A 21,591-nucleotide genomic window follows, 5' to 3' on the forward strand; every position below is an offset into this window, starting at 1 on the left:
TGTGCAATCTTTGACGTCAAAGCAAAGACAGGTCACTCTAGAAAGTGTAGCGTGACGTGAAAGTTCTAAAAAAATTCTACCAGGAGAAACAGAAAAGGGTTTTTCATAATGACGTTTGTCTCGGTGATTCTGGCATCATAAGCAGTCGAAAAGCAGGTCACTGCTAAACTGATTAGTTTGACAAGACCTCATTTACATGATATACACACGTGTGCTTTGAACGATATTGTTATCTCATGAGTGGTCTCACTCACGTATGTAGGATAGACCTAACTCTGCAATTCAGTTTGCATAATTATGTGTTCCAGCTTTGCCGCATTCTGTTCCATCTTACCCTCATCAAACAATAAACAGAGCACTGCTGATTTATTCACGTTTTCAATTCTCTTTTCGGTTTTGTTGTGTTTTTCCCGTCTTTTAGTTTTATTGAATGATTGATTTGTTTGACAGTATTATGAGACCCGGGCCGAACGTGGCTACCAGAAGAAATGGGCTGCGCTTTGTCGGCAGTGAAAATGGGAGATATGGGTTTCCGCTGCGCATCAAGAGCATGCATATGGTGTTACTGTCACAACTCTTAAAAGTCATTTGGAAGAAAAAGAAGAGAGACACTCACGGATAATCGCCAACAGTCATATCAAAGGTGGTCGTCTACATTTTTGCTTTTTGTCAATAATCTTAAGGTTAGATTTCGATACAAAATTATGTCAAATGATGAATGAACCATGGGGAAAAAAATTATAGAAAACAAATATATGTAAAAAAAGATTTTATTTTTGGGTAGCGTGACTCACGCTTCCAATATTTTGTTTTCTGTTTGCTGAGAACATGTGCTTTGCCTAAAAATACTGACCAATCAAATTCATGTCACTATGCTTATAGCCACGCCCAAACAAGTGCAGCAACAGTATGACACTGGAGCGCTGTCCACGCTTTTTTTTTAAACGCACGAAATGCACGGGATTTGAAAGGAGTTTTGCGCTTGGCATTTTCCAAATAAGGATATCCTACTATGAGTACTACGCTGGAATACTACAATGAATTTTCAAAAGGCTACACTGGCTTCGTCATTCCTGATCGAAAGGGGGTGTATTGTTGATATTTGTAGATAATAGACTCTGCATTTTAATGATCAAATGGCGATTTCGGTATAAAAATGTAGACAAGGACCTTTAACGTTTCATTTTGTATGTGTTTACAGGGCTAGCGCCGAATTTCCGCCAGTTGCCATACTAAAAGGAAACTTTTGCAGTTCTTGTAACAATCATTTGACTGTGTACATGCGAAGTCATGAGCATGTGAGGACAGGAAGTCATCCAACACACACACACACATACAAACACACACACACTTTCCATTTGACTTCCTCTTGACTTCCTGTACACAATCAAATGATTGTTACAAGAACACACACACACACTTTCCATTTGACTTCCTGTCCTCACAGTCATGCTCTTTTGGATGTAAGTTCACAAACTGATCCTGTGACGGGTTGTAAAACATTTTTCGGAAGATTAAAAACTGTACTCGAACCACGTTTCGCCGTATAGACATACGATTGTGAAAGTGTCCAAGCAATCCCCTTGGTCATTGCTGAAATACAGCGCTTTTTGTAGGCTACCCTTCAAAATTGACACAAAAACCTCTTGTTTTTGACGGGCGTGCGCAGACATCATCAACGCATAGTTTTTACATTTAGTCAAGTTTTGACTAAATGTTTTAATATAGAGGGGGAATCGAGACGGGGGTCGTGGTGTATGTGCGTGTGTGTGTGTGTGTATGTGTGTGTGTGTGTGTGTGTGTGTGTGTCTGTCTGTCTGTCTGTCTGTCTGTGTGTGTAGAGCGTTTCAGAGTAAACTACTGGACCGATCTTTATGAAATTTTACATGAAAGTTCCTGGGTATGATATCCCCAGACTTTTTTTCATTTTTTAGATAAATGTCTTTGATGACGTCATATCCGGCTTTTTGTAAAAGTTAAGGCGGCACTGTCACACCCTCATTTTTCAATCAAATTTATTGAAACTTTTGTAAAGCAATCTTCGACGAAGGCCGGACTTCGGTTTTGCATTTCAGCTTGGTGGCTTAAAAATTAATTAATGACTTTGGTCATTAAAAATCTGAAAATTACCGGCCCCCGTAGTGCAGTGGTTAGCGCATCGGGCTGCGGGCCGGGAGGTCGTGGGTTCGAATCTCATCAGGGTCATGTGGGTTTTTTCGGGCTACGGTCGGCTCCTACCCAGAGTGGAAGTACTATGGTTCCTATGGGAAGGCTGGGATCACAAAGCCGAGTGTCATTCACTTAACGAATGCGACTTTGATTACCTGACCAACACCGCAGGTGCGGCAGTTCTCGGGCCTGGTTGACGCCAGGATATATTATGCCCTGTCACGTAGTCTCAAACCAAAATCCACAGCATCATCATTATAATCATCCTCATCTCATTAATCATCCAAAAATTATAAATTGTCCTTGCTCTTGTGGCCCTTCATGCCAGGAGCTCGCATGGTGACCTTGGTCTCGGTGTTCCTGTTCCATCCTTCCCTGAATAGTAGTTCTGCTGTCAGTCTTCAACGTGTGACGTTCTGGGGGATCGACGGAGGGACGTAGTGGCGGTCTGCTCTCTGGAGGGGACGCTCACTCAGTCTGGATCCGCGACTTAGCAGTCAATGTCGTTAAAAGGGGGCATAGTAGGCAGTGGGCTGCGTCCGTTGGCTCGGGACAGACCCACTACTGAACACCGTCGAAGTGACTCAGCAGAACTGAGTGCAGTGTCATCTTCCGAGGGTAGCCTACCGCAGCGACCCGACATCCCTCCCTGGAGCGTCTGTAAAATCGACAAGTCTGGCAGCGGAACGAAATCCAGATGTGGATGGAGCAGTGAATGCAGGGACTGGGCGGCGTGAAAAGCACACCGGAACGAGGAACAGGTGTACGGACACACACACACACACACACACACACACACACACACACACACACACACACACACACACACACAAAATTCTGAAAATTGTAATTAAATTTTGTTTTATATAAAACGATCCAAATTTACGTTCATCTTATTCTTCATCATTTCCTGATTCCAAAAGCATATAAATATGTTATATTCGGATTAAAAAAAAGCTCTGAAAATTAAAAATATAAAAATTATGATCAAAATCAAATTTCCGAAATCGATTTAAAAACAATTGCATCTTATTCCTTGTCGGTTCCTGATTCAAAAAACATATAGATATAATATGTTTGGATTAAAAACACGCTCAGAAAGTTAAAACGAAGAGAGGTACAGAAAAGCGTGCGAGTATGCTGCACAGCGAAACCACTACCGCGCTAAACAGGCTCGTCAGTTTCACTGCGTTTTGCACGAGCGGCGGACTACGGTCATTGTGAAAAAATGCAGAGCGGCGTTCAGTTTCATTCTGTGAGTTCCACAACTTGACTAAACTGTAGTAATTTCGCCTTTCGCGACTTGTTTTCAAGTGCCGGAGTCAGTTGTGACCGCCGGTTGGTGGTCTCAAGTTACGGCGCACCGTTTGTCGTCAGTCATCTTGGACGCGGAAATCTCAATCTAAGCCTGAATTCAGCTTACAACCTTTACACTGTCACTGCTCGTTATTTGTTTTCTCCGTTGCCGTGGGATAAACAGTGGGGTAGGGTACGTTGAGAAGGCACACAAACTAACCAGTGTACTCAAATACGTACTATTTGCATGAAGTCCTTAATCTTTCCGCTAATTCATGAACTTCGAAAAAGTTCAATTCAGTCCTTCCCGGTCGGGGCGGTATTTCAGTCTCAGTTTGCCACGTATCCTTTTATTTCTAACTTTAATAATAGTCTAACAAGCCAAAGCCATCTCTTCGTGGTGAAAAAAAAAAAAATATATCAATTTTGAGGAGAAAAAAATATTAGCAGAGCGTGGTTTCGATCCACGGACCTCTGGGTTATGGGCCCAGCACGCTTCCACTGCGCCACTCTGCTCCATGCTAAATATGCGGATATGTTTTTTTATATAGTATCTTTTCAATAAAGGTTTTATTTTGACGTTCTGCAGTTCTACGCGGTCTTTAAACAACAAACTACCTGTCACATCATATTTTATGAAGCATTTTCTGAAGGAAAACCGATGGTTTGCGTTATCACAGAGCCTTCGCTACAAAATATGTGTACAGCGAGGAGGCTTAACTCTTAAAAACTATTTCTTCAAGAGGTCAGATTTCTCTCCCCTGACACTTTCGATTCTTTTTAGTGGCGCTCCAATAGTAAAATTGGTCTGATCATGCTGTCTTTTCGATTAGTAATACATAGCAATGGACTATGAATTAAGATGATTCCTCAAACTATAGAGCGATGAATTTATCACGCTAAAGTTCAACACTACCATGTAATCATCTCGATCATACGGACGTGAAAGAAACTTTGTGATTCTTTGTTATTTTTCAAGAATTATTTATAGAGTAACACGACCCGAGAAGCGGGCAGACCCTATTGACTTGGCGTATGACTTCGAGGCGGAGCAAGACTTTTCTAACGGAAAATTGCAAATCAACTATCGCTAACGGAAGGCGTATTCACGGGACAGCGAATAATGAGAGGTGATTCGACACGACTAAAGATTAGAACAGAACTTAGCCCGGAACGCCCATACACTTCCGCACAGTGCACGTATTCATGACTGAAGTCCCGGTCGTCTTCTTGCAGTAACAGGTGAGTGACAGACAGACAGATGGACACGCAAACACACAAACAAACAAACAAGCGCGCGCATGCGCCCACACACACACACACACACATACATACACACACACACACATACATACACACACATTATCATCATCATCATGGTCATCATATTTATAGGCAAAGCTTATATAGTCATTTTTTTCTTGCCAGTGTCATTTGTTTGAAGTTTTATATTTAATTGATAGCAGTGTACTGGCACTTAATCTCAAAAGGCGGAAGTGTGTCTCTGTCAGTGTACAAGGAAATAAAAAGTCCCCACTGCCACATAACGTCAAGTTTTAATCAGAACAGACAACAACTTTGACCTGTGGTAAGTTGATGGCTATAGTATATTGCTTCATTGCTTCCTAAGTCAGCGATAAATTGTGAACTAGTTAATCACCATTACATTTGGACCACTCACCTAGCTTATAGTAGTGTTATACTCAGTGGTTCCCAACCACCTGGCTTCAATCAACACTTTTGTTTGTTTTTGTTAACAAACTTAAGAAATGTATATATAATCATATGCTGCAGAGTACAAACTTTTTAGAATTTAAAGAGCATTTCTTTGTTTATGTATGAATGGATTCAAAGTATTTACTGGCAGAATAATTGTAACTGCTCATGCCTTTTCAATGTCTATACTGGCAGAATTGTGGAACACTGAAGTTGGTAAATTATCCAAAAACAAAGAGACTGCCAACGTTCTGAAATTCAGAATCAAAAATCAAGAAAGGTAGGTTGTTGGAACGTTTGTTATTGACAAAATAATACATACACTATACATGTATTTATTAATGTGAATGTATTGTTTTGTCAATAACAAATGTTCCAACAACCTACCTTTCTTGTTTTTTTATTATAAAGTTGGTAATCACAGTTGACGGTCGCTGTGGCGGGGTGGTAAGACGTCGGCCTCTTAATCGGAAGGTCGAGGGTTGGAATCTCGGTCGCGGCCGCCTGGTGGGTTAAGTGTGGAGATTTTTCCGATCTCCCAGGTCAACTTATGTGCAGACCTGCTAGTGGCTTATCCCCCTTCGTGTGTACATGCAAGCACAAGACCAAGTGCGCACGGAAAAGATCCTGTAATCCATGTCAGAGTTCGGTGGGTTATAGAAACACGAAAATACCCAGCATGCTTCCTCCGAAAGCGGCGTTTGGCTGCCTAAATGGCGGGGTAAAAATGGTCATACACGTAAAATTCCACTCGTGCAAAAACACGAGTGAACGTGGGAGTTTCAGCCCACGAACGCAGAAGAAGAAGAAGAAGAAGACTCTGGGACACACATCCCGCGCCGAACTTGGGGGTTGAACCCACGCTGATAGTAACAACCGGTTTTAAAGCCAGCGCCTGTATACATGTATAGAGGAATCACCAGTTGTAGACCCTTCCCCTTTTAAAGACAATACTTTTCCAGATTTTCTGTTATAATGTCTGTAAAATTACCTTTATTTTAAGACTACCTCTCTTTTAAAACCTAATTGTCTCAGAATGTTTTAGTTCGTCAAAGCCGGTTTACTGTCAAGAGCTGCTTTTTACATTTAGTCAAGTTTTGACTAAATGTTTTAACATAGAGGGGGAATCGAGACGAGGGTCGTGGTGTATGTGTGTGTGTGTGTCTGTCTGTCTGTCTGTCTGTGAGGGTGTGTAGAGCGATTCAGACTAAACTACTGGACAGATCTTTATGAAATTTGACATGAGAGTTCATGGGAATGATATCCCCGGACTTTTTTTTTCTTTCGATGAATGTCTTTGATGACGTCATATCCGGCTTTTTGTAAAAGTTGAGGCGGCACTGTCACACCCTCATTTTTCAATCAAATTGATTGAAATTTTGGCAAAGCAATCTTCGACGAAGGCCGGACTTTGGTATTGCATTTCAGCTTGGTGGCTTAAAAAATAATTAATGAATTTGGTCATTAAAAATCGGAAACTTGTCATTAAAAACATTTTTTTCTAAACGATCCAAAAACAATTTCATCTTATTCTTCGTCATTTTCTGATTCCAAAAACATATACATATGTTATATTTGGATTACAAACAAGCTCTGAAAATTAAAAATATGAAAAATATGATAAAAATCAATTGTCCGAAATCGATTTAGAAACAATTTCATCTTCTTCCTTGTCGGTCCCTGATTCCAAAAACATATAGATATGATATGCTTGGATTAAAAACAAACTCAGTACGCTAAAAAGAATAGAGATACAGAAAAACGTGTTATCCTACTCAGCGCGAATATTACCGCACTATTCTGGCTTGTCGATTTCACTGCCTTTGCCACGAGCGGTGGACTGACGAAACTATGAGTATGCGGTCTTGGTGAAAAAATGCAGTGCGTTCAGTTGCGTTCTGTGAGTTCGACAGCTTGACTAAATGTTGTTATTTCGCCTTACGCGACTTGTTTTTAAATTAATAAAAGGTTTGATTGGTAGCTAGGTTAGTAAATTGTTGTTCAGACCTGGGAACCCATACGATTTCGACGTATTTTGTACGCATGATTTGTCTAGAATACGAGCGGTACGGTCAGTGGAACAAAATACGATGAGGAAAATTCCTATACTATTTTTCTTCACAAGCGCATCTCGGAGCGGATCCAGTGTTTTGACACATGATTACAGTTTTTGTCAGTAAACATTGAAAGAGGCATTTGTTTGAAATGTATTGGTAAACTTAATTAACGGTGCGACGGACGCGTGTGAAACATGTTTGAATCATGGATGTTCAAATGCTGTGTGGAGTCCGCTCATTTTTTTGAAAATACACCAAGTTTGCTTGAGAATGCTCCCAGTGCAAAACAGGGGTTCCCTGGTCTGGTTGTTGGTTCTACAGGTCTCTCTAAGGCCAAACAAAAATATATGTTGGTTTAGGGTAACGTGCGTGACCAAAAAAGATAGGGTCGATAGCTCGGCTTTTTATTTTATTTATTTTTATTTTTATTTTTTTAATTAGTCGATTTTGAAGGAGGTTTCTTCCCTTAGTCTCGGTATGGTTCGCAAAATGTGCCAAAAGTTTTTTTGGTTTTTTTTAGAAATGAAAAATAAAGATTTAGGGTCGGCAGAAAAAAATAGGGTCGGTCGGGTTACCATAAACCAACATATATTTGTATTTGGCCTAATCAACCTATCTGGCTATTCGGACCGATTCTTGTTTGGTGTGTACTTTCTGTTTATCAAAAGTAACTGCCACTGATACTTGCTACTTTATCTTAACTTGAGTGTGATGATAGCTAGTCCTACATGATACATGTACCAGGATAGCAAGTTTATCAATCCAGGTTATCATGAAAAGTTCACTGACACTGGGCACAGATGAATATAAGATATGTCTGATCAGGGACCTATATTTAATATAGGTCTATGGTCTGATGCATCCCGTTCAGTGTTCATCTAACTGGTAGTTTCCTGCTTTGGCTAACTTTTGCACAGGAATAACTACACAGTTTTTATTTCATGATCTCTTCCTCCTCATTCTTTTTCTGTGTATGGCTGTATTGAAGGTGGATTTTTTTTTTCATTTTTATTGTATGTTATATTTAGTGTGACCATGGTTTCACAAGCTGACAGTAATAATTGTTGGTGATCAAAATAATGATTTGATAAAATTCAAGCCGTGAAAAAATTATTTCTACTTTTAGGATATCAAAAACAAGATATATGTGTACTGGCGTCATGTTTTGTGTGCTTTATACATACAAGGAAGGTAGAAGAGATGGTGGTGGGGGGGGGGGGGGTGGAGGGGAATTTGTTTTTCATCCTGGTGACATCACAATGCACCTCGATCTAGACAAACAGCTTGTCCGGTGTAACACGAAATTTTTACTCCACGAAAAATTTACTCCGGAGTAAATATTTCGTACGAAATTCTTACTCCGAGTACACTTTTCGTACGAGAAAAGAACTCCCCAAGGCACGAAAAAATTACTCCCTCCACGAAATTTTTACTCCTCATTTTTTTTACTTCCACAAAAAAATCTCGTACGCAATAATGGGATGCGGGCGAAAGGATAATGCCAATAAGTGATCTCGCGCACAAGAATGTCGCGCTACCCTCCTTCCACCCCTTCCACCACCAAGACTAACAGGGGACAAGGGAGTACAAATTTCGTACACCTGGCATGGGAAGTTAAAGTGCTCGTGTTGGGGTGAAGTAATTTATTCGTTATTTATTCGTCAGGGGAGTAACATTTTTGTACAAAATGTTTACTCGGAACTCACCTGACTTGGGGAGTAATTTTCTCGTGCAATGGGGGAGTGCTTTTTTTCGTAAAGGGAGTAACTTTTTCGTACGAAATGTTTACTCCGGAGTAAAAATCTCGTGGGAGTAATTTTCTCGTGTTACACCGGTCCTGGTTTTACACAAACACAGGCAACAGGACATTTGTTTTTGTTTGTAGTTGCTTCACAACACATTTCTATTTTGTTTCTTTTCAACAGGTATAACTCCAACTGTCATCATGTCAGTTTTGGGAGCTTTCATGGCTTTGTCAGCTGATGGACATAAGATGCTTGCTGTGATTCTGATGGTTTTGGTCCCCATGGCATCAGCCCAAAGAAGCATTGTGTTTGTGCATGGAATTCTGTCTGATGCTGCAGAGTTCAATATAATGAAGCCTTGGATTCAGAAGGTACGGTTTGATAGGTAGCTAAATTAGTACACATTTAACTTCGCTGTCTGTGTGTGTGTATGTGTGTGAGTGTGTGTGTGTGTACGTGTACGTGTACGTGTACGTGTGTGTGTGTGTGTGTGTGTGTGTGTGTGTGTGTGTGTGCGTGTGTGTGTGTGTGTGTGTGTGTGTGTGTGTGTGCGGGCATGTGTATGTGTGTGTGTGTGTGTGTGTGTATGTGTTTGTGTGTGTGTGTGTGTGTGTGTGTGTGTGTGTGTGTGTGTGTGTGCATTCATGTATGTGTGTGTGTATGTTTTCATTCAGAGATAGTGCAGTTCAAGATGTTTTGTGAGTGTGTCACAGTGTGCCTCTCTCTTTTACTGTCTTTCTGCTTTGATGTGGTTCAAGTGTTTGCAATCTTTAGGAGTATATATAGATATAGTATGATTCAGAGTTTGCATGCATATGTTTGCACCTATCCCTCACACTTTTTCTGCCCTAATTTGTGTCATGTTCAATATGTAATATGCTCGTTGCAACATCAAGTTTCAGAACAACATGCACACACTTAAACATTGTTTTAACTCTGAAGCACAGAGTACAGTGGAACCTTAAGCCCCCCCCCCCCCCCCCCCCCCCATTTTAGACTTCCTCCCTTTTAAGACCCCGTTTTCTTAGGTTTTTATTCATAACCTCTGTAAATTTACCCCCATTTTAAGACTCCCTCCTTTTTACATTTGGTCAAGTTTTGGGTGTGTGTGTGTGTCTGTGTGTGTGTGTCAACTAGAGCGATTCAGACTAAACTACTGGACCGATCTTTATGAAATTTTACATGAGAGTTCCTGGGTATGATATTCCCAGACGTTTTTTTCTCCATTTTTTCGATAAATGTCTTTGATGACGTCATATCCGGCTTTTTATATTTAGTCAAGTTTTGACTAAATATTTTAACATCGAGGGGGAATCGAAACGAGGGTCGTGGTGTATGTGCGTGTGTGTGTGTGTGTGTGTGTGTGTGTCTGTGTGTCTGTGTGTGTGTGTGTGTGTGTGTAGAGCGATTCAGACTAAACTACTGGACCGATCTTTATGAAATTTGACATGAGAGTTCCTGGGTATGAAATCCCCATAGGTTTTTTTCATTTTTTTGATAAATGTCTTTGATGACGTCATATCCGGCTTTTCGTGAAAGTTGAGGCGGCACTGTCACGCCCTCATTTTTCAACCAAATTGGTTGAAATTTTGGTCAAGTAATCTTCGACGAAGCCCGGACTTCGGTATTGCATTTCAGCTTGGTGGCTTAAAAATTAATTAATGACTTTGGTAATTAAAAATCTGAAAATTGTAAAAAAAAATAAAAATTTATAAAACGATCCAAATTTACGTTTATCTTATTCTCCATCATTTGCTGATTCCAAAAACATATAAATATGTTATATTCGGATTGAAAACAAGCTCTGAAAATTAAATATATACAAATTATTATCAAAATTAAATTGTCCAAATCAATTTAAAAACACTTTTATCTTATTCCTTGTCGGTTCCTGATTCCAAAAACATATAGATATGATATGTTTGGATTAAAAACACGCTCAGAAAGTTAAAACAAAGAGAGGTACAGAAAAGCGTGCTATCCTTCTTAGCGCAACTACTACCCCGCTCTTCTTGTCAATTTCACTGCCTTTGCCATGAGCGGTGGACTGACGATGCTACGAGTATACGGTCTTGCTGAAAAATGGCATTGCGTTCAGTTTCATTCTGTGAGTTCGACAGCTACTTGACTAAATATTGTATTTTCGCCTTACGCGACTTGTTGTAAAAGTTGAGGCGGCACTGTCACACCCTCATTTTTCAATCAAATTGATTGAAATTTTGGCCAAGCAATCTTCGACAAAGGCCGGACTTCGGTATTGCACTTCAGCTTGGTGGCTTAAAAATTAATTAAGGACTTTGGTCATTAAAAATCTGAAAATTGTAATGAATTTTTTTTTATATATAAAACGATCCAAATTTACGTTTATCTTATTCTACATCATTTCCTGATTCCAAAAACATATAAATATGTTATATTTGGATTAAAAAAAATAACAATATAAAAATTATGATCAAAATTAAATTTCCTAAATCGATTTAAAAACAATTTCATCTGATTCTTTGTCGGTTCCTGATTCCAAAAACATATAGATATGATATGTTTGGATTAAAAACACGCTCAGAAAGTTAAAACGAAGAGAGGCACAGAAAAGCGTGCTATGAAGCACAGCGAAACCACTACCGCGCTAAACAGGCTCGTCAGTTTCACTCCGTTTTGCACAAGCGGTGGACTACGGTCATTGTGAAAAAATGCAGTGCGTTCAGTTTCATTCTGTGAGTTCCACAGCTTGACTAAATGACTGTAGTAATTTCGCCTTGTTTAGACCAGATTTTGTCAGGTTTTTAGAGGTCTTACAATGGGTGTTCCACTTCATATGTTTTCAATCTTTTTTTGCAGGATTTCCCTGGTGTGAACACATACGCTCTGGCAGCTTATCCTGACATATACAGTCTGCAGCCTATGTGGGTACAGGTCGAAAAATTTTCGGAGCAACTTCAATCGATCATGGACAAAAGCCCTGACGGTGTCAAATTGATTTGCTATTCTCAGGGTCAGTGAGAATGCAGTTTTGCATGTCTTTCTTGGTGGTTTTCAGTGTTTGATTCCATATATGCTTTTTGATCCGCATAACTCTCATTTCTTTTTAACTGTACGTATTGCAATCAGACTTGTAGAGTGGCGTAATTAATGTACATTTACTTCCTGTTTTTGATTTATGTGGCATATTTTATTGTCACGTATTTGTTGTTGATTGTCATCTGCATTTTTTGTAATATTACCAGGTGCATGAGGCGTTTCAAAAATGTATTTCTTATTGAACAGAAGCACCAGAATATCTTGATCAATTTGACAGTTCAGTTATGTTCCAAAATCAGGGGAAGTAATCAGTGTAGTAATGAGATTTGAAGAAGTAGTTATTTCCCTTTAACTGTTCTTTCAACAGCAATGAGCAGTGCTTTTTTCCTTTAGTTTATTATCACATAATTCACACACACACACACACACACACACACACACACACACACACACACACACACACTAAACATCTGCACGCATGCATGCATGCAGGCCGCGCCTGTGTTTTATTGTCAGTTTATTGTGGATAAAATAAGTGTCGCAAATATTTTAAACAGAGTTTGTGTGTCTAGAGCTTAGTGTTGTTCCGTTGTTCCAGGAGGAGTAATATGCAGAGGTCTGTTATCCACGATGCGTCACAATGTGGACACGTTCATCGCCTTGAGTTCCCCCCTCGCTGGACAGTTTGGAGGTCAGTGGTGCAACTATTTTATTTGACCCATTGCAGACATGTTGAATTCTTTATCAGTTTTAAGGTTACTCATCCCCCAGTGTGTATGTTATAATGTGTGTGTGTGTGTGTGTGTGTGTGTGTGTGTGTGTGTGTGTGTGTGTGTGTATGTGTGCGTGTGTGTGTGTGTGTGTGCGTGTGTGTGCATGCATGCATGCATTCATGTGTGTGTTTGTTTGTGTGTCAGTGCTTTAGCTCAGAAGTGCACTGCTGCAAAATTACACAAGTCTGAGTCAAGCATACGCTGCCCATGAATGACTACTGCTATGGATCCGTCTGCAGTGACAAAGTGGTTGTCGGAGAAAATGTTCTATTGTTAAAGTGGTTTGGCTTGTTTCAGATACTTCATACTTGAAGCCCTTCTTCCATGATATTGTCAAAGAGGAAGCTTACCTGTAAGTTGGTTAATTGCCTAATATATCTTTGTTCCCTCTATGTGTGTGTTTGAGTATGAGTGTGTGTGTTGTGTGTGTGTGCGCATGCGTGTGCATCCATGTATGTGTGTGTCTGTCTGTGTTATTTTGCTTGCACCAACCTGTGTGGCAACAATTATTTATATATAAAGGTGTCTCCTAACAAAGTACCCGATTTTCTGTCAATACTACAGACAAGTCAGTAACTTTATTGAACATTTGTTTGCGTGATATTGTATTCAGTTCATAGAAGTTTTGTCCCCAGTTCACAGCTTTCAGTTGAGATCGTCTGTTTCTTCACACCACGTGATCAATGTAGCCACCCCGTTTTCCAATGACAGACTGCATCCTCATTGCCATATTGTTCATTACATTGGGGAATGTTTCCTTTGGGATGTTCTGGATTTCTCTGAGAATGTTTGCCTTCAGTAGATCTTTTCTGACGAATATGAACACAAATATTATTATTTTAGTTTTTCCATTTCTCGGTTCTGATGTTTCAATGTCTTTTGGGGTACTTTTTCTTAGACACCCTATGCATACAGTTAATTGTGTGACACCAATTGTAACCTGTCTGTCCCCTTTCTCAAGTCTTAAATGTACAGAGCTGCTGCCATCATATTTGCGAGTTTAATAAGTTTTTAAGAACGTGGCTTTTCTTTTAAGTCATTCAAGACTTTTCCTTGTGCAATTAGTGATTAGGGAGATAAGTTGCAAATTGACCATGAGTCGTCGCAGTGATTATCAAAATTGATTCGGTCTTTAAGAGTGAATGTTTACAATCGTTGTCCTCGGAAACACGGATCTAAAACCATGATGGCTCCAACTATCGATTGGCTTTTACTGTGATAATCCACATTTCACCTGACGCTTTTATAAACCCATTCACTACCATGATTTGTTACATATGAACATTGTTTTTTGTTACCCAGCTGGTTATGAATGAAAACTTGTGAAAATGATGACAAATTATTTTTATAAATCTTATATTAATGAGGCCGATTGCCATTTTAAGAACTGGTAAACAAATGGAAGTATAAGAATACGAATAAGAATAATTAGTGCATTAATTAGTGCTCTCAATGCATGCGACATGAGCAATGGAGTAAGTGAGTGTTATGCACAGCTAATCACTTGGCACCTGAGAGAACAACAAGCATTGAAATGCTTATAATATGAAGAAAAAAAAGTATTATTGTTCAGTTTCCCTGGTTTATGTTTGTCAGTTTACTTCTGTTGATGTTTTTATGGTTTCAATAAATTAGGATAAAAGATGTGTTTTGTTTCAGACTGTTTTACACAAAGGCTGGACAAGTAATTTCGGTGGGAAACTACTGGAACGGTAATTTTATCTATTCCTTGCTGATTCGGAATTGCAGTTTTGTTAGGTCATTTTCTGTTACAAAAAATAAAAATGAAATAAATAAATAAAAAACATGAAACAAAACATAAACAAGTCGCGTAAGGCGAAAATACAATATTTAGTCAAGTAGCTGTCGAACTCACAGAATGAAACTGAACGCAATGCCATTTTTCAGCAAGACCGTATACTCGTAGCATCGTCAGTCCACCGCTCATGGCAAAGGCAGTGAAATTGACAAGAAGAGCGGGGTAGTAGTTGCGCTTAGAAGGATAGCACGCTTTTCTGTACCTCTCTTTGTTTTAACTTTCTGAGCGTGTTTTTAATCCAAACATATCATATCTATATGTTTTTGGAATCAGGAACCGACAAGGAATAAGATGAAAGTGTTTTTAAATTGATTTGGACAATTTAATTTTGATAATAATTTTTATATATTTAATTTTCAGAGCTTGTTTTTAATCCGAATATAACATATTTATATGTTTTTTGAATCAGCAAATGATGGAGAATAAGATAAACGTAAATTTGGATCGTTTTATAAATGTTTATTTTTTTTTACAATTTTCCGATTTTTAATGACCAAAGTCATTAATTAATTTTTAAGCCACCAAGCTGAAATGCAATACCGAAGTCCGGGCTTCGTCGAAGATTACTTGACCAAAATTTCAACCAATTTGGTTGAAAAATGAGGGCGTGACAGTGCCGCCTCAACTTTCACGAAAAGCCGGATATGACGTCATCAAAGACATTTATCAAAAAAATGAAAAAAATGTTCGGGGATTTCATACCCAGGAACTCTCATGTCAAATTTCATAAAGATCGGTCCAGTAGTTTAGTCTGAATCGCTCTACACACACACACAGACACACAGACACACAGACACACGCACATACACCACGACCCTCGTTTCGATTCCCCCTCGATGTTAAAATATTTAGTCAAAACTTGACTAAATATAAAAAGCAGGAGATAATTGGAGTAACTGAAACTTGTATGTGTTGAATGAAATAACAAGAATGTGTACCTCAGAATATCAGTAGACACATATGAACCAAAATGTATAAACCCTTTCAGCAAACGCCTTGGTCAGCAATTATTTGAGAAAGAAAAAGAATACGATATGTACATTTATTTTTTTGGGTGTTAAAGCCAATGCAGGTTTTGGGGAAGGAGGTGGGGAGGAAGGGGGTGTTCAGATTTACTTTGGAAAGCCGAGAAGTTTGTTTGTTCGTTCATGGGCTGAAACTCCCACGGCTTTTACGTGTATGACCGTTTTTACCCCACCATTTAGGCAGCCATACGCCGCTTTCGGAGGAAGCATGCTGGGTATTTTCGTGTTTCTATAACCCACCGAACTCTGACATGGATTACAGGATCTTTTTCGTGCGCACTTGGTCTTGTGCTTGCGTGTACACACGGGGGGTGTTCGGACACCGAGGAGAGTCTGCACACAAAGTTGACTCTGAGAAATAAATCTCTCGCCGAACGTGGGGACGAACTCACGCTGACAGCGGCCAACTGGATACAAATCCAGCGCGCTACCGACTGAGCTACATCCCCGCCCGACAAGAGAAGTAATCCGTGTGACTGATCTACACAAGGAAGGCTTTGGCACTTCCCTCTCCTGCCTTATGCCCAAGTTGCTGGTTTTAACGAAGCATGGTGTGTGCTATAGTGTGTGTGTGTATGTGTGAGTGTATGTATGTGTGTGTGTGTGTGTGTGTGTGTGCGTGTGTGTCTGTGTGTGTGTGTCTGTGTGTGTGTGTGTTTGTGCATTTATGTACATGCTCACATGCATACATGTGCATGTGTGCGATTGTTCATGTGCGTGTGAAACTCTATAACTTTTTGTTTGTATCTCCCACAGATCCTCATCACCATGACAAGTACCTGAAGGAAAACAAGTTTCTGACTTTTCTTAATAATGAAGTTCAGCACCCTAACAGTTCAGGTAAATCATAGGAGTATGGCTGAGTCGTAATCTCTAAATATGTGTGCATCAACGCAATTGTTTTTAAGATGTCTGCATGTTTGTCTTAAGGCAGTACTTAATTAAGCCCTAAGTCGACTTTGCGAAGACTTCTTAACGTCTTTTTATCAAAAATTCAATGCAAATGCTTCGTGCAGCCAGTTTTGTGAAGTCAACTACGTGAAGTCAACCTCTCCAAATTAATTTGAGGCTTCAGCGAGTGCATAGTGAAAATGTTCTAATTGAAGACGCTGTGTGTGTGTGTGTGTGTGTGTGTGTGTGGGTGTGTGCAGTGTGTGTGTATGTGTGTGTGTGTGTCAGTGTGTGAGAGAGAGAGAGAGATGAGGGACTGAGTCTGTGTTAGTGTGTGTGTGTGTGTGTGTGTGTGTGTGTGTTTGCATAGTTGTGAGTGGGTTGGGAAAGGGGGGATTCAAGCGCGGGCGTGCTTTGATTCCTGTGATTAATTGCTTTGATGTGCGTGTGTGTGTGGCGGTGGGGGGTTCAAGTGCATGCATGCGTTTTATTATGAGTCGACTTGCTGCTTTAAACCATGTAACCTGAAAGAATGCACTGAGCCATCTACTTTTGGAAAGAAAGTTTAAGCTTGCTGCACAACCTTAATGCCAAAATACAGAAGCTAGAGTGCTTGCTGAGGAAACTCACATTTTCCTATCTTCAATCCAGAATACAAGAGCAACTTTCTGCGACTGAAGCATCTGGTTCTTGTGGGAGGTCCTCAGGATGAGATCATTGGTCCATGGCAATCCAGGTCAGTAGGCGCTAAGCTAATTAATGTCTTTCAGTGTGCGTCACTGCATTTTTCCTTCATGCAATCTTTTTTTTATTTCTTTTTTATTTCATCGGAATAAGCTTAGGTATATGTTGAAACATTTGCATTTCTTTCTTTTTCTTGTATTTTTTCTTCATGTACCATGGGGTTTCTTGGATAAATCCTTTGCCCTGCCTTGCCTTTACTCAGGGCCAGGTACGGTAGCTCAGTTGGTAGAGCACTGGGCTTGGTATCCATGCGTCATGGGTTCAGACTCAAAGACAGGACCCCGTATCCCACTCTCAAGATAGCCCGTTTTGTTGCAGTGATGAAAATGTCTTTCATGACAAAATATCTGGTATTTCTAATTTTTTTAATTTTTTCTTCTTTCAGTCATTTTGAGTTCTATGACAACAATGAGGTGGTTCAACCTATGGAAAATCAGAGTGTGAGTATATGTATGTGTCAATTTACAACAGTTCAGTGCAGTGATGAATTTCTCAGTATTGTGGAGCGCTATCTCATAATTGTTATGTGCCAGAAATCTTACACAGGTAGTTGTGTGTGTGTTTAAAAATATATTCTACAATGTTTTTGTCCTCTCTAATTTTAAGTGTTACATGTCTCTTTCCATTTTGCTGAGAAATTTTTTTGGGCGGTATGTGTTTTGTTTTTCATATTGTTGCTTTGTCTTTTCTAAGATTCAGATGGACCAAATGGAATTTTGTTGTGGCCTCAGACAGTGCCAATCCACTCTTTAGCTTTGAAACTCTGGTGTTTGTTTATTAGTTGCTTGTTGATAATGTTTTACTTAGATTACGCTGCTATTTGTGGCTGGAGGTGTGCTCTTGTGTGTGTGTGTGTGTGTGTGTGTGTGTGTGTGTGTGTGTGTGTGTGTGTGTGTGTGTGTGTTTTGTTTTTCAGCCTCAAAATGCAGTTGTAGAGATTTACAGCCTGAAACTAGAACATTGTTTATCTTTAGAAAACTTTTTAAAATTTATTTTTGATTTGTGTGTGTGTGTGTGTGTGTGTGTGTGTGTGTGTGTGGGTGTGTGTGTGTGTGTGTGTGTGTGTGTGTGTGTGTGTGTGTGTGTGTGGGGTATTGCATCAGCTTCAAATTCCTTTGTCTTTTTCCAGTGGTACCAGAATGATGCATTTGGGCTGCAGACACTCAACAAGCAAGGCAGGATCCACACTTACTCAGTGCCGAATGTCCGCCACACTCACTGGGCCATCACGTTCTCTGTGTACGACCAGTGTGTTAAACCCTGGTTAGGACCATCACAAAGTCCACCTTGAAGCACGGACCAGTTTGTTCTTGCCCAATGTCCACCATTTGGCGGCCTATACCCCAGACGGGGTCACAGGCGTAGGTGAGGTGAGGTGAATGTCCACCATACTCACTGGCCCATCACGTTCTCTGTGTACGACCAGTGTGTTAAACCCTGGTTAGGATCATCACACAGTTCACCTTGAAGCACTGGCTCACCACGGGTTTTTTTAGTACGACTAGTGTGTTAAACCTTTGTTAGGACCATCACACAGTTCACCTTGAAGCACTGGCTCACCATGTTCTCTGTGTACGACCAATGTGTTAAACCCTGGTTAGGATCATCACCCAGTTCACCTTGAAGCTCTGGCCCACCACGTTCTCTGTGTACGACCAGTGTGTTAAACCCTGGTTAGGATCATCAGCCAGTTCACCTTGAAGCACTGGCCCAACACGTTCTCTGTGCACGACCAGTGTGTTGAACCTTGGTTAGGATTATCACACAGTTCACCTTGAAGCACGGACCTGTATGTTCTTGCAGGTCCGTGCCTTGAAGTGATCTTTGTGGGGGTGCCGACATTAAGATTAGGATCGGAAAGGCTCACATTAAGATTAGGAGAATTATGTAGAATTGCGGTGAAAATGAGATTCTGGAAAGACTTTTTTGTACATAATTATTATTCAGATGCCGTTTTATGTGTAAAAAAAAAAAGTTAAAAAAAGGGTTTGCAATTCCTAAATGCTGTGCAAGTGCCTTACCACAAATGTGAGTTGAATATGCATGATTTAGTGTTTGAGCGTTCTGCACATTTTTTAAAATCTTTTTTGTTTTATGCTTGTCAGATGGAAGCTAGATGGGAGAGAATAGTGGGGACATTTCCACAATACAAGAACGCTTCTATAAACAAGCAAGCAAACATTGCGTGTGTTTGTGTGTGTGTGTGTGTGTGCGTGTGCGTGCAATGCAGTTTTGTGTGTGTGTGTGTGTGTGTATTGTTCTAATCAAACTTATGCTTATTAGAATTTGCAAGGTATTACATGATTTAAATATAACTGTGATATATTATATGCATCTGCATCATTGTATAATCACTGGTTTTGACTGTTGTTGAATGTTATTCATTGAATATTTCCACAGCTTAATGCCTTTTACATGGATTGTGTGCACATGACACTTTGTTTAACTGGCTTGACTTACCTGTTCATAATCCAAAAGTTTTTCCCTGATACAGACCTGTTGCGAATACTTGAACCTTAAACACTCAGAATGTGTTTTTAGTTTAAAGATTGATTTTCTGTGGTTATCAATGTTGTTGAGAAACAATCTGGACCACAATTTACCAATGCATTTTGATTTAGATTGAAGTGCAAATGCACCTCACCTTTTTTGTTTAAAATGTGTCTCGGTCGTGTTGCAGTCAAATGTTTTTGCTGGTAAACAGCTAGATTTGTCTTCTTAAACACATGAGCAATTCTACTTAAAATAGTAAGCAGAGCTGTCTTCTCGTGAAAGAATGACTGTGCCTTTAACGTCAGAGAATGTTTTATATCATACAATATTTGTATACACTTTTCGATGTTTTCGTGTGTGAAGCTTTTCAGTTTGTACACCAGTTAATGTCTGCTTTATCTACGGCTTCTGTGATATATAGAGCTGCCTCTTGACATTCCAGTTCTTTAATGTCGAAAATATGTTCATGGTTAATGACATTTGCTCAACAAACTTGTACTTAAACAATATTTCTTGTGTTGCAATTATCACATTTTAATGCCTAATTTTTCGTAATGTAACATAATAAAATTGTATCAATTTCCCAAACATAAATGGTTTTGCGCATTGTTTAATAATCTCTCTCTCTCTCTCTCTCTCTCTCTCTCTCTCTCTCTCTCTCTCTCTCTCTCTCTCTCTCTCTCTCTCTCTCTCTCTCTCTCTCTCTCTCTCTCTCTATTTATTTATAAATTTTGTTTCGATCTCTCCGTCTCAGTCTCTGTCTGTCTGTCTATCTCTCGATTTCTCTCTCTCTCTCTCTCTCTCTCTCTCTCTCTCTCTTTGTCTCTCTCTTTCTCTTTCTGTTTCTCTCTCTCTCTCTCTCTCTCTCTCTCTCTCTCTCTCTCTCTCTATTTATTTATAAATTTTGAAAGTAGAAAACTATTTTGTGAGTAGTGTATATTATTAGAAAGAGACTCATTCACTGCTGTGACGACCATTGTATGTAAAATTCTATGCTCACAATGTAATTAGAGCAAATGATAAGACTAGTGATTGTAGCATTAGTTATATTTGGCATACCTGTTGTTCATTGCGCCAGCTTCAAATCTCAGAAAACGGTCATACATGTCTCAATGTCTGCATTTACTATGACAAAACAAGCTAAACTCCCCACAGCATGCCCCCAACGGGTATGTAAGCAAATTACATTACACTAAAGTAAGCTAGGATCTTTCTTAGTTCTTATTTTGCCTTTTGGAAATGGTACCGACTTCTTATAAAGTGCAACCCTCAGTCTTGGGGTACCAGTTGTTAAAAACATTATTTCTTTTAAATTAATCCTAGACGTATCCCGGTTTCTTCAAAAAGTGCAAGTCTTCTGTTCGTAGTAGGCACTGCCATTGTTAAGTTAATTACATTGTACGTTGGAGTGTATGCATTTGAAATTGCCGAAAACTGTAAATTACGTCCTATGATTAGGGGGTATTGTTAAAGATTAAGGCATATGAGCTCTCCTTTGCCACGTATCTCATCAACAAATATATATATGAGTAGGTAAGCCATACGAGATAAAAAAAACAAAAAAAACCCAGGAACTCTCAGAACGGTGTCACATTCGCATTTTATTCAACTTCCGGTTATCTACTAGCTGAAGCGCAATTTTCAGCTGTTCACACGTTATCTCAGGAAAAGCGTTTTCACACAAAAGTGCATATGATTATGAAAAAAAGTACAATTTGTTTTTGAATCTTATGTAATGCATCGTCAATTCATATATGGGGCGGGGACGTAGCTCAGTCGGTAGCGCGCTGGATTTGTATCCAGTTGGCCGCTGTCAGCGTGAGTTCGTCCCCACGTTCGGCGAGA

General features: G+C 39.6%; 1 protein-coding gene and 1 non-coding gene across 4 annotated transcripts; one reads left to right on the forward strand and one right to left on the reverse strand.

The window, feature by feature from the left end:
* Positions 1 to 3,909: 3,909 nt before the first annotated feature.
* Trnam-cau (transfer RNA methionine (anticodon CAU)) lies at positions 3,910 to 3,981 on the reverse strand. The gene has a single exon. It is a non-coding gene; the product is annotated as a tRNA-Met (tRNA).
* A 262-nt stretch (positions 3,982 to 4,243) lies between these two features.
* On the forward strand, positions 4,244 to 20,340 carry LOC138948763 (lysosomal thioesterase PPT2-A-like). 3 transcript variants are annotated; one of them, XM_070320371.1, is made up of 11 exons: positions 4,244 to 4,707; positions 9,164 to 9,354; positions 11,822 to 11,975; positions 12,600 to 12,692; positions 13,072 to 13,126; positions 14,434 to 14,486; positions 16,375 to 16,458; positions 17,161 to 17,245; positions 17,639 to 17,693; positions 18,383 to 18,569; positions 18,632 to 20,340. In XM_070320371.1, exons 2-10 carry the CDS (start codon positions 9,184 to 9,186, stop codon positions 18,542 to 18,544), a joined length of 912 nt encoding a protein of 303 aa, XP_070176472.1. In that variant the 5' UTR covers positions 4,244 to 4,707; positions 9,164 to 9,183; the 3' UTR covers positions 18,545 to 18,569; positions 18,632 to 20,340. The 3 variants fall into 3 exon arrangements, with proteins under 3 accessions (XP_070176472.1, XP_070176470.1, XP_070176471.1); XM_070320369.1 differs by having other exon boundaries at positions 4,245 to 4,707; positions 18,383 to 20,340; XM_070320370.1 differs by lacking the exon at positions 4,244 to 4,707 and adding an exon at positions 4,963 to 5,053 and having other exon boundaries at positions 18,383 to 20,340.
* The last annotated feature ends 1,251 nt before the right edge of the window (positions 20,341 to 21,591 follow it).

This window comes from Littorina saxatilis, linkage group LG15, assembly GCF_037325665.1.
Source record: "Littorina saxatilis isolate snail1 linkage group LG15, US_GU_Lsax_2.0, whole genome shotgun sequence".
Taxonomy (NCBI): Eukaryota; Metazoa; Mollusca; class Gastropoda; order Littorinimorpha; family Littorinidae; genus Littorina; species Littorina saxatilis.